At 37.2% G+C, this 11,745-nt stretch overlaps 1 protein-coding gene across 4 annotated transcripts; it reads left to right on the top strand.

Moving 5' to 3' along the window:
• Positions 1-520: 520 nt before the first annotated feature.
• LOC103136051 (protein shisa-5-like) lies at positions 521-11,707 on the top strand. 4 transcript variants are annotated; one of them, XR_475992.2, is made up of 4 exons: positions 521-751; positions 1,021-1,181; positions 1,467-2,469; positions 4,618-5,421. XR_475992.2 is itself a non-coding variant. In XM_007549148.2 (4 exons), exons 2-4 carry the CDS (start codon positions 1,309-1,311, stop codon positions 4,740-4,742), a joined length of 450 nt encoding a protein of 149 aa, XP_007549210.1. In that variant the 5' UTR covers positions 522-751; positions 1,021-1,308; the 3' UTR covers positions 4,743-5,421. The 4 variants fall into 4 exon arrangements, 3 of the variants coding, with proteins under 3 accessions (XP_007549210.1, XP_007549202.1, XP_007549218.1); XM_007549148.2 differs by having other exon boundaries at positions 522-751; positions 1,021-1,492; positions 2,329-2,469; XM_007549156.2 differs by lacking the exons at positions 521-751; positions 1,021-1,181; positions 1,467-2,469; positions 4,618-5,421 and adding exons at positions 6,376-7,195; positions 7,690-7,865; positions 9,523-9,666; positions 10,288-11,707.
• Positions 11,708-11,745: the final 38 nt, after the last annotated feature.

Here is an 11,745-nt window from a genome sequence, read left to right as displayed (position 1 = left end):
CACATCACATGTTGCACAAGAGAAAAAAAAACCCTGAAAGTTATTTTAACCAAATCTGAATCTGTTTATGACCAGAGTTTCTGTACCAGCAGGATTTATTGTCTGTTTTGCATTAGAAAAAGTAAAGAAATGTAGCTTTAATCAAGACTAATCTCACTAGTCTTAAGTTAGTAGGGGCCATACTGACACATTCGTGTAAGTTTCACTTGTTCTTTGGTAAACATCACTGTTCATTTAATAAAATATAGCAATAAAAGTGGGCCAAAATTATATAATGTGGTGAGATACTGAGATCTAAATAATAAAGAGTATATTGTTAAAGGGTGAAACTATCCAGAAAATCTTGACATTTCATTTCTGCTATTACATTAATGCTCCTTTCACTGGCAAGCATAACACATTATGTGACTGTTATCACAGCCTGTTTGCATTTAATTTATATCTTCTTGGCTTAAACCGCCAAATCTTTCACTGAACACCTAATTTAAAAATGCTAAAATCTAAAACACTGGCAAGAATACACATCAGTTAAAAGTGTTAACCCTTATGTCTATCTCACACTGAGCAGTGTTTTCCATGTGTTGAGGAATGCTGTCGAGTGAGTTCTTTATGGGAGGGACATTCAAGTTCCAACAACCATCTCGTTGCAGAATAATTTCCATGGTACGGCGCTTCATGGCAGTTATGGTCTCAAGTGTTTGGCTCAGAGTTTTGTGTGTTTTCTGTTTGATCGTGGTACCATAAGTATGGGGTGAGTTTTTCTTATTTGCGTTGGTTGTTCGATGTTAGACAGTTTTTGGTCACATGACAAGGACAAGAAAAACAAAAACAAAGTGAAACTAAGATCGAGGTGCATGTGTAAAGTGTGCTAATGATTGTCATTTACAGACAGTTAGGTTTTTAGCAACTTGAGTTCTGGTTCTGCTCATCAGTTTCTTTACAGGTTTGACTGTTACAATCGTAATGATACATCTAGTTTTTTTAAACAGTCTAATATCTCTTAATCTCTGTGTTTCACAGCGAAGGAGGATTGCACTTCGTACACAGATTCACAAAATAAATACCATGCTTTGAAGAGGTGTGAAAAGTATTGCTGTGGTAATTGCAGTAATAAATATTGCTGCGGGGGAAAAAAACAATAAGCGTTTCACTGAAGAATAACAAGCTAACTGTCAAAACTGGTGTGTCTTTGCTTTTCCCTTTCTCATTACCAAATGTTTAGTCATAATTCATAGTGTGACTTTCAAAAGATGTTATGAAAACATTGCTTACTTTTCTTTTTGAAGGTATTCCTCCACTCCAGACACTATGGAGTCTATTGCTACCTCCACTGTTGTTACCTCCACTGTTGCTACCTCCACATCAGTGGAAGTAGCAATCATTATTGGTGAAGTTATTGCCATCATCATATGTGTGTGTCTTATCTGCTTTGTGGCTCCATGTTGTTTGTTCTACAAATTGTGCAGAAAACCACGCAACCAAAGACAAACAGGTCAGCCACAATTTCCCCATTACTTTAGCTTCTACAATTAACAGGTTTTAGTGTTGCAAAGATACGAATACTGGACCTTGCACAAATATTCACACTTCTTGAACCTCTTACTTTGCCATGTTATATACAAACTATCAAAATATATCATTTCATTTTGATAGGATTTTTTATGATTGAGCAACACAAAGAACAGTGAAGCTAGAAGAAAATGGAACAAAATCTGAAAAGTGTGAATCATTTTTCAGGTTCCTCTTTTAGCAAGACACAGACATAAACATACAGCATGAGTCACAACAGAATGATTTAGAAAAAAGCATATTTATGAGTTCAAGATGGAGTCCAGAGCAAAATCATACACTCCATCTGACTGAGTTCAAATCTTTTTTGCTACAAAGAAAGCACAAATATTCATTCTCTAGATTTGCAAAGCTGGTAGACATAGCTCAAAAGATTTGCAGCTGTAATCATAGCTTCTAGAAAGTACTATTTTGACTTAAACTAATGTTTTTTTATGTTTTCCATTAAAAAATTGAAAACTTTAGGCTTCACTTTGAGGGTTCATTTGTGTTGGTCCATCACACAAAATCCGTATAAAACACATAATCATTTGTTGTTGTGACTTTACAAAGTGTGAAAAAGTTCAAGCAGTATAAATTCTTTTGCAGCAGTAAAATCCGTGGATTATATCAATCACATTGTTTGGAATCTTGATGATTTTGCTTTAATACAAAAATGTTTTGCTGTGTAAAATGGTAAAACTTTAACTTCTGATGTTAAGTCAGCAAACATATCTGGTGATCGTGTAACAGTCAAACTAAATGTGTTGCTTTCTCCAGTGGTAAACACTGCAGCCAACATGCCCCAGCCTCACTACTCACCATCTGGATATCAAGCACAGCCTCCAGATTACCAGGGCGTGGCAGTAGACGAGGGCTCCACTGTGCCCAACACTCCGCCACCATCATATATGGAGAGCAGTAAGTTGTTTCATTAGCTGCCAAACCTTGTTTCAACCTCTGACTGTACGACTAAAGACAATCAGAGGATAATCCTAGAAGTCCAGGTCAGTCTACTGAGTATAATTCAATTTTTTTAGCATATTTCTAGTCCTTTCATTTAACATGAAGTCAGATTTGGTCCTGATGTGTATGGGTGCCAAAACAAAATGTGATTTATGGGAGCTTCCAGTTAGCATCAGGCAACCCAGCTCAACTGATATGCTTTTATGTCATTCTTCTGTGCTAAATGGAACCATTACACATCTAACAATATTATAGTTAACAGCTGGAAAGAAATTGTATTCTTCTGAAGCTCAGGCATGGACCCTACCACAGGGTCCACGTTTCATTGGCTAATGCCCATTTGACGTCACTGCGCAGCTACCACGTGCTTGACCGTCTCACAAACAAAAGCTACAGTAGTAAACACATGCTAATGTAGATTGTGGACTAGCAGACCACAGTCTACACAATCAAAGGTTTTGCGACAGAACTCAAATAAGAATGGTTCTCCACTGTCAGTGGGGTATCTGTACAGGCGATGTCAGGTATCCTGATCGTATTTGTGGAAATAAAATTCACAGATTTCCCAAATCTGATACGGAATGCCTTGCTTGGATCAAAGCTTGTGCACGACCGCATTTGCAGCTCAACCGTCGTAAGATCAATAACAACAAAGGAGTGTGTGCTGGTATAAGTATTATCACTTTGCTTTCTTTGTGTTTAGTGAATCGGGATATTTTGAGTGGCCCTGCGACAGACTGGCGACCTGTCCAGGGTGACCCCGCCTCTCGCCCGGAACGTTAGCTAGAGATAGGCACCAGCACCTCCCGATCCCTTTTGAATTTTGAAGCTTGAAATATTGTAAGGTCTTAAGGAGACCTATAATGTGTGAAGAATGACCCCCAAGAATGAAAAAAGTCAATAATAAATACATTCATTATGAAAACCTTTTAGCTAAGTACAGCTTAATGGCAGTACCGATACAACTTCTACACCTTGAAGCCTGTCTGTTACACAGTCTTACGTTAGCTGAACAGATCAATATGCAATGTGTACCGTATCTGCCATACATTAAAGATTTTATTTGACCTGAAAAGGCTTTTTACGAAACTGTAATCGTGTTAGCCACGCTAGCATCGAGTACCGTGTATCAGGCCTAGGCGCACTCAAACATTTGCCAACAACAGAAATCACTGATTTCAAAAGTAACCCTCAAAACCATGAATGCCCGACTTACCCAGCCTTGCAAGAACAATAGGCATCAGTGATCTTGTCCACAGCTATATTTATGCTGAGGATGTGAGGATCTGCTGTTTTCCTCATCGACCGGTAGCATTTGACGCGCACAATGTTGGAGGCATCCCGTGGCTCAAACACCTTGATGTCGTCCAAAAAAGATGACATGAATTTGTTTGTTCCCCTGTCCATTGTCGTGGCTGATATTTTTTGAAAATCCGGCAGAAATGCTACACTAATCGACTCAGAAATACCTTGTAGAGAGTCAGTTGAAACGAAAGACGTCATGTTTACACATAGAAACTAAGCTCCGCGAGGCTTTGTTTGTGAGACATGCAGCACGTGGGACTGTCGAGGGGCGTTTCTGGGCGGGGCTTGGTAAGGTCAATTAACATTTGTATTCTAATGAAACAATAAATCCAGAAAATTATGTGGAAAGCAACAATTTTTTTCCTGATGAATTAGTTTAAATTAGCAGAGAGGTGTACTGTTAAAACAGCTTGCAATTTTTTTACACAAAATAATAAAAAGACATGTCTCTGTTATCACAAGCAATAGAAATTGTACATCTGGTACATCATGCTCTAAAGCAGGGGTGTCCAAAGTCAGTCCTCGAGGGCCGGCATCCTGCATGTTTTATTTCTCTCCATAGTGGTAGTAACAATCTCCTCAGCAAGTCAATGTTCTTCTTAGTCCCTCTAATGAGCCATCATTTGATGCAGATGTGTAAAACCAGGGAGAGAACTAAAACATGCAGGATGACCGGCCCTCGAGGACTGACTTTGGACACCCCTGCTCTAAAGCCTTGCCCCTCACTACTACATTCTGGGTGTGACAGCTTTTTATCATTTCATAAGATAAATTAATAATTTTTTCTTGTTTCCTCAGCTTCTCCATCGTACCCAGCTCCTTTTGTACCAGGGCCTCCCAATCAGCCTAGCACACCTCCACTACCCTCAGATGAAATTGAACTAGACCCCTACAATCCTATATATACCACAACATTGATCTGAAAGCTTGCTACTCAGTTAAACTGTATATTTCAAAGATCTAGTTCAACAATTTTGGTATTTTCATTGTCCTGAAAAAATCACTGTAGGGAGATGAATCAGAACAATATTTGTAGAGAACTGAATATGTACTACTGCTTTATTGGTGTCTGTTTGTGTAGCTGTCATCTTTCACACTCTTGTGTAAAATGTGAACAAAAGTCAGCTATCCTGTTCACATGCAAATATTTTCTCATTATGGTCAAATTTACAGTGTGAAATTCAGAAAACTATTTGTGTGTTCATGTTCATTCATCATCTCTGCAGAAAAGTTCCATTAGTTCTTCGTTTCTCTGTTAAGAGTAAATTGAAAATGAAAGTATATGCAAAACAAACAAAAAACGGGTTTATCTGACATGACTGAGATTCTTATTGTAGCCCAGCAGAGGGCGCCTCTGACTCTGTTCTTTGTAAATATTTGTGTCTAAACCCGTTTCTGCTTCCCGTTTTTCTCTCAGTTTTGTCCAGTTTTTCAATGCATTGTTGTGTGTTAGTAGGTTTATGGTCACAAGGTCTGCCTTGTTACATTTCTGTTTGGTTGTTAAGTATCTGCATAAACTCTGCAGAAGATCATGAATAAACTTCTATTTTTTTAAAAAACAAACGTATCTTTCTGTTTTTGTTGTTCCTGGAGTAAATATGCAGTCATTTACTGCATATTTACAGTAAATTTACAGTAAATCTACAGTAAGATTACTGTAGATTTAGTTTAAATCTACAGTAAATGGTTTATTAGACATGGACTAATAAACAGCTTTCAATTAGCTCACTCCCCATTCTATGTAGCTCAGTGTGATTTTTCTTCTGCTGTTCAACCATTTTGGTTCATTGGAAATCTCCCATAAATACTTGCTGAAATGATTAGACTCCTTTGTACAGCCTTTATTATCCTGCATTGATAAAGATATGGCTTCATAAATCCCATTTGTATCAGAAATCTTTGCATTGGATCAAATTCCAGCACAGTTTAGCTCAGTTTTATTCCGATTCAATATTGGTTCACACCTGTTAATTTATGTGTGCCCAAAACAGAATACATCTATTGCAATAAAACACAGTTGAAACAGATAATACCTGGAAAAAAAAGACAAATCAGTGAGTTTGTGGCCAAGATTTGTTGACTGATCAAATGCATAGATTTCTGTCAGGTCATTCTGCATAAATAAATAATTCTAGATAAAACAGCAAATAATTAACCCCCTCTTACTCCAGTTTTTCCCCTCTGTATTGTTACGTCTATGTACATCCCACACCTTCTAAAAAAACATAAAAAACTGAAATCAGGTGTCATCAATTGGACAGGGGAAACAATAGAGGGGGATTCTGCAATATTAAACTATTACAGCCAGCGCTCCATCCATTAGGATTTGTGAGCAAGTGAAAATCTTCTGATATTGTCATTAGAGTGGAGCCTGAAACATGTGATGCTGATTTATGGAGACACTAATCTGGAGATTATTCTTATTCTTCTTAATCTGCAAGTATTTTAATAAAGCTTCAACTTGTTGATGATTGCTCAACAGGAAGTTAATGGCTGAACATTGTTGGTTTGTCTATCTGCAGACTTGTTCAATTCAAATGTGTAAACTTTTATGTTTAAATACAACAATGTCGATGCATTAAAAGAAAATTAGGAGACATAAAGACCAGCTAATGTTAACAACTTGGTCGAAATGAAAAGACACAGCTTTAAAAACAGGACTTAAAATTTTTATCCAAAAACTCAAAAATGGACAAATGTTGCCCTTTAACTCAGGGGTCTAGATAACAAGGATGAGGATAAACAGAAAATGTACATGTATTGATGTATTGCAAAATATAAGAGGCAGAAAGGGATTGATTGAAAAAAATAGAAGTATGACTGGAATAGAGTCTTGAAGGAATATTAGGAACTTAGAGGATATTTATAGATTAATCAAAACACTATTTATTTATCTAAATAATACAAAAATAAAATATCCACTTTTATGGATGCGAGTTCCCTTTCAGTTGATTCACTCTGTACAGCACATAGAGTATGGCAGAGGTTCCCAAACTGTGGGGCGCGCCCCCTAGGGGGGGCGCCGTCTGGATGAAAAAAACAAAACAAAACATGAACACTGTATGCGCTGGGTTATAACCTTTCACTGAACACCTAATTTAAAAATGCGAAAATCTAAAAGACTGGCAAGAACATAGATCAGTTAAAAGTGTTAACCCTTATGTCTATCTCACACTGAGCAGTGTTTTCCATGTGTTGAGGAATGCTGTCGAGTGAGTTCTTTATGGGAGGGACATTCAAGTCCCAACAACCAACAACCATCTCGTTGCAGAGTCATTTCCCTGGTACGGCGCTTCATGGCAATTAGGATCTCAAGTGTTTAGGTCAGAGTTTTGTGTATTTTCTGTTTGATCGTGTTACCGGAAAGAAGTTTGGGGTGAGTTTTTCTTATTTGCCTTGGACAGACAAAGACTGTCTTTGATGTTAGACAGTCTTTGGTCACATGACAAGAACAAGAAAAACAAAAGTGAAACTAAGATTGAGGTGTATGTGTAAAGTTAGGTTTTTAGCAACTTGAGTTCTGCTTATCAGTTTTTACAAGTATGACTGTTACACTTTAATGATACATCTAGTTTTTTAAAACAGTCTAATCTCTCTTAATCTGTTTCACAGCAGAGTATTGCACTTCGTACACAGATTCACAAAATACATACCATAATTTGAAGTTGTGTGAAAAGTATTGCTGTAGTGAATGCAGTAATAAATAATGTTGCAGAAACAAAAATGAGCGTTTTACTGAAGAGCAATAGGCTAACTGTTAAAACTGGTATGTCTGTTTTTCTCTTTCTCATTACCAAATATTTAGTCATGATTCATTGTGTGACTTTCAAAAAATGTTGTGAAAATGTTGCTTGCTTTCCTTTTTTGAAGGGTCGGCCACTATAAATCCATGGACGCTGATTTTTCCACGATAACAACCATTATTGTTGTTGCTAGTGTTGGAGTTATTGTCATCATCACCTGTGTGTGTCTTTTCACCTGCTTTTTCGCTCCATGTTGCTGGTTCTACAAATTGTGCAGAAAACCACGCAACCAAAGACAGACAGGTAAGCCAGTTTCTCCACTTTACCTTCTACAATCAACAGGTTTCAGTGTTGCAAAGATAAGAAAACTGGACCTTGCAGTAATATTCACACTTCTTGAACCTCTTCATACTTTGTCATGTTATAAACCCAAACTCTATATCAAACTATATAATATTTTTTATGTTAGGTTTTTTATGATTGAGCAACACAAAGAACAGTGGAGCTAGAAGAACATGGAACAGAATCTGAAAATTGTGATAATCATTTTAATTCAGACCGTGCATAAAAATGGTCTGAATTTTTATTCAATTATGAATATATTTACTCTATCCGTAAATTTCGGTGTAACCAATTGCCTTTAGATATCAGTTTCTAAACAGGATGTAATTTGACCTCAGCATACATATAGCTGTTCTGTGAAGCCCTCAGAGATTTTTTGTAGAACATTAGTAAACAAACACCATCATGAAAACCAAGAAAGAGAGCAGACAAATCAAAGATATTCCCAGCTTTGAAGATCCAATGAAGCAGTGTTCAACACTTTGTTTGAAAATGGAAAGTGCCACCATTGCAAACCCCAAAAAGCTTTAACATGCATTAATATGCATGATGGAAATCATCTCGTCACTATGCCACAGAAGCTAACATCCTCTTTCTTTATTATCTCTGCTCTTGGAGATACAGGTAATGTGCAGAAAGGAAAGTAAACGGTGCTCCTGGATTTGCTGCCTTGCAAAACGCAGCAAGTAGTGTGTCCACTAGCATTGAGCTGAGGTATTTTAGCTTCCAAAGCTGCATTTAGTTTCTCAAATATTTTAGAAAAAAAAGGCACATAATTGAGGACCGCAGTAAATTGTTTCATTAGCTGCCGAACCTTGTTTCAACCTTACCACCAATGGCTAAGGTCCTCTTGTATGTCAGAAAGCTAACTCCTCAAATCACCCTAAGAACACCTGGTACATGGTAAAACATAACAGTGACATCATCATGCTGTGGGCATGCTTCCCTTTTACAGGAGTAGTGAAGCTGTCAGTTCATGGCTCTAGAGAGCAATCAAGGATGAAAACCTGTAAGTCTGTAAAGCACATACTGGAGGCTCAGGTTCCTCTTTTAGCAAGAAACACACATAAACATACAGCATGGGTCACAACAGAATGATTTAGAAAAAAGCATATTTATGAGTTTAAGATGGATTCCAGAGCAAAATCATACACTCCATCTGACTGAGTTCAAATCTTTTTTGCTACAAAGAAAGCACAAATATTCATTCTCTAGATTTGCAAAGCTGGTAGACATAGCTCAGAAGATTTGCAGCTGTAATCATAGCTTCTAGAAAGTACTATTTTGACTTAAACTAAGGTTTATTTATGTTTTCCATTAAAAAAGTTGAAAACTTTCACTTTGAGGGTTAATTTGTGTTGGTCCATCACACAAAATCCGTATAAAACACATAAGCATTTGTTGTTGTGAATTTACAAAATGTGAAAAAGTTCAAGCAGTATAAATTCTTTTGCAGCAGTAAAATCCGTGGATTATATCAATCACAATCTTGATGATTTTGCTTTAATACAAAAATGTTTTGCTGTGTAAAATGGTAAAACTTTAACTTCTGATGTTAAGTCAGCAAACATATCTGGTGATTGTGTATCAGTCAAACTAAATGTGTTTCTTTCTCCAGTGGTAACAAACACTGCAGCCAACATGCCCCAGCCTCACTACTCACCATCTGGATATCAAGCACAGCCTCCAGATTACCAGGGCGTGGCAGGAGACGAGGGCTCCACGGCGCCCAACACTCCGCCACCATCATATATGGAGAGCAGTAAGTTGTTTCATTAGCTGCCAAACCTTGTTTCAACCTCTGACTGTACGACTAAAGACAGTCAGAGGATAATCCTAGAAGTCCATGTCAGTCTACTGAGAATAAATCAATTTTCAGCATATTTCTAGTCCTTTCATTTAACATGAAGTCAGATTTGGTCCTGATGTGTATGGGTGCCAAAACAAAATGTGATTTATGGGAGCTTCCAATTAGCATCAGGCAACCCAGCTCAAATGATTTGCTTTTATATCAATTTTCTGTGCTAAATGGAACCATTACACATCTAACAATATTAACAGCTGGAAATAAATTGTATCCTTCTGAAGCTCAGGCATTAACATTTGCATTCTAATGAAACAATAAATCCAGAAAATTATGTGGAAAGCAACATTTTTTTTTTCCTGATGTTGAATTAAGTTAAAGTAGCAGAGAGGTGTAGTGTTAAAACAGCTTGGAATTTTTACATAAAATAATATAAAACGACATTTCTCTGTTATGACAAGCAAAAGAAACTGTACATCTGATACATCATGCTCTAAACCTTTGCCCCTCACTACTATGTTCTGGGTGTGACAGCTATTTGTTCAAAAGATAAATAATAATTTTTTCTTGTTTCCTCAGCTTCTCCATGGTACCCAGCTCCTTTTGTACCAAGGCAGGCGATGTACTCTCTCAGTCCTTCCAATCAGCCTAGCGCACCTCCACTACCTTCAGATGAAATTGATCTGCCCCCCTACAATCCACAACATTGATCTGAAAGCTCAATGTTGTTAAACTGTATATTTCAAAGATCTAGTTCAACCATTTTGGTATTTTCATTGTCCTGAAAAAAATCACTGTAGGGAGATAAATCAGAACAATATTTGTGGAGAACTGAATATGTACTACTGCTTTATTGGTGTCTGTTTGTGTAGCTGTCATCTTTCACACTCTTGTGTAAAATGTGAACAAAAGTCAGATATCCTGTTCACATGCAAATATTTTCTCATTATGGTCAAATTTACAGTGTGAAATTCAGAGAACTGTTTGTGTGTTCATGTTCATTCATCATCTCTGCAGAAATGTTCCATTAGTTCTTGGTTTCTCTGTTAATAGTCAGGGCTGTGCAAAGACCACTAGAGGGGCAGGTGTTCACAAAGAAGGGCACATCTAACTGCATTCTAGGTCAGAATATTAAAGCCACACAGCGTTCAGAGTTTAATTAACAATGACAAATTACAAAATTCTGAGATATACAATCAAAGCTAAGGAACATTTCTATATAGAGCATACAACTATACATATGTCAGATACTTTATTAGTAATTTCTTTCTGCAGGTCTATTTTGTTAAAGGAAAGTATTGCAATAGTCAAACTCGCAATTTAGCAATATATGTAAATCAGAGCTAGACCACCAGACATATTTTGTCTTTACAGAATTACACTATTAAAAATATAAGCAAGGGCACAATGCAACCTTTTAATGTACTGTAATCTATAAAAAAAAAAGAAGAGCTGAACGATACATTCAACATTTCCTGTCATCTGACAAGTAGCAAGTCTACTCCACTTTATTCACCAAAAATTTTCTTTTTTTTAAAAATTCACCAACATTATAATTTAATTCAGAACAAAACTGTTCTGTTATCTGGAACGTTTACTACGTTGAGCCCCAGTTAGCCGCCTTATCTCACTGTGCAAGAGGCATGTGAGTCATGCGTCATGGGCAAAAGGTCAAAGGTAACAAGGTGACCGGAGGGCTTACTACTGTATGTTGTACAAAAAAACCCCAACAAAAAAACAAATAATTGTAATATGTGTCAGAAGAGGGCTTTGGAAAAAAATAACAAAAAAATTGACCCCCGCCCCACTGCACATGCCTGTTAAGAGTAAATTAACAATGAAAGTATATCTGAAACAAACAAAAAATGCGTTTACCTGACATGACTGAGATTCTTATAGTGGCCCAGCAGAGGGCGCCTCTGACTCTCATCCATCCACCCATTTTCTTTACACCCTTGTCCCTCAGTGGGGTCGGGAGGGTTGCTGGTGCCTATCTCCAGCTAACGTTCCGGGCGAGTGGCGGGGTCACCCTGGACA

Source organism: Poecilia formosa, unplaced genomic scaffold, assembly GCF_000485575.1.
Source record: "Poecilia formosa unplaced genomic scaffold, Poecilia_formosa-5.1.2 Scaffold2, whole genome shotgun sequence".
NCBI lineage: Eukaryota > Metazoa > Chordata > Actinopteri > Cyprinodontiformes > Poeciliidae > Poecilia > Poecilia formosa.
The sequence above is the reverse complement of the archived record's forward strand: the minus strand, read 5'-3'. Positions and strand labels throughout refer to the sequence as shown.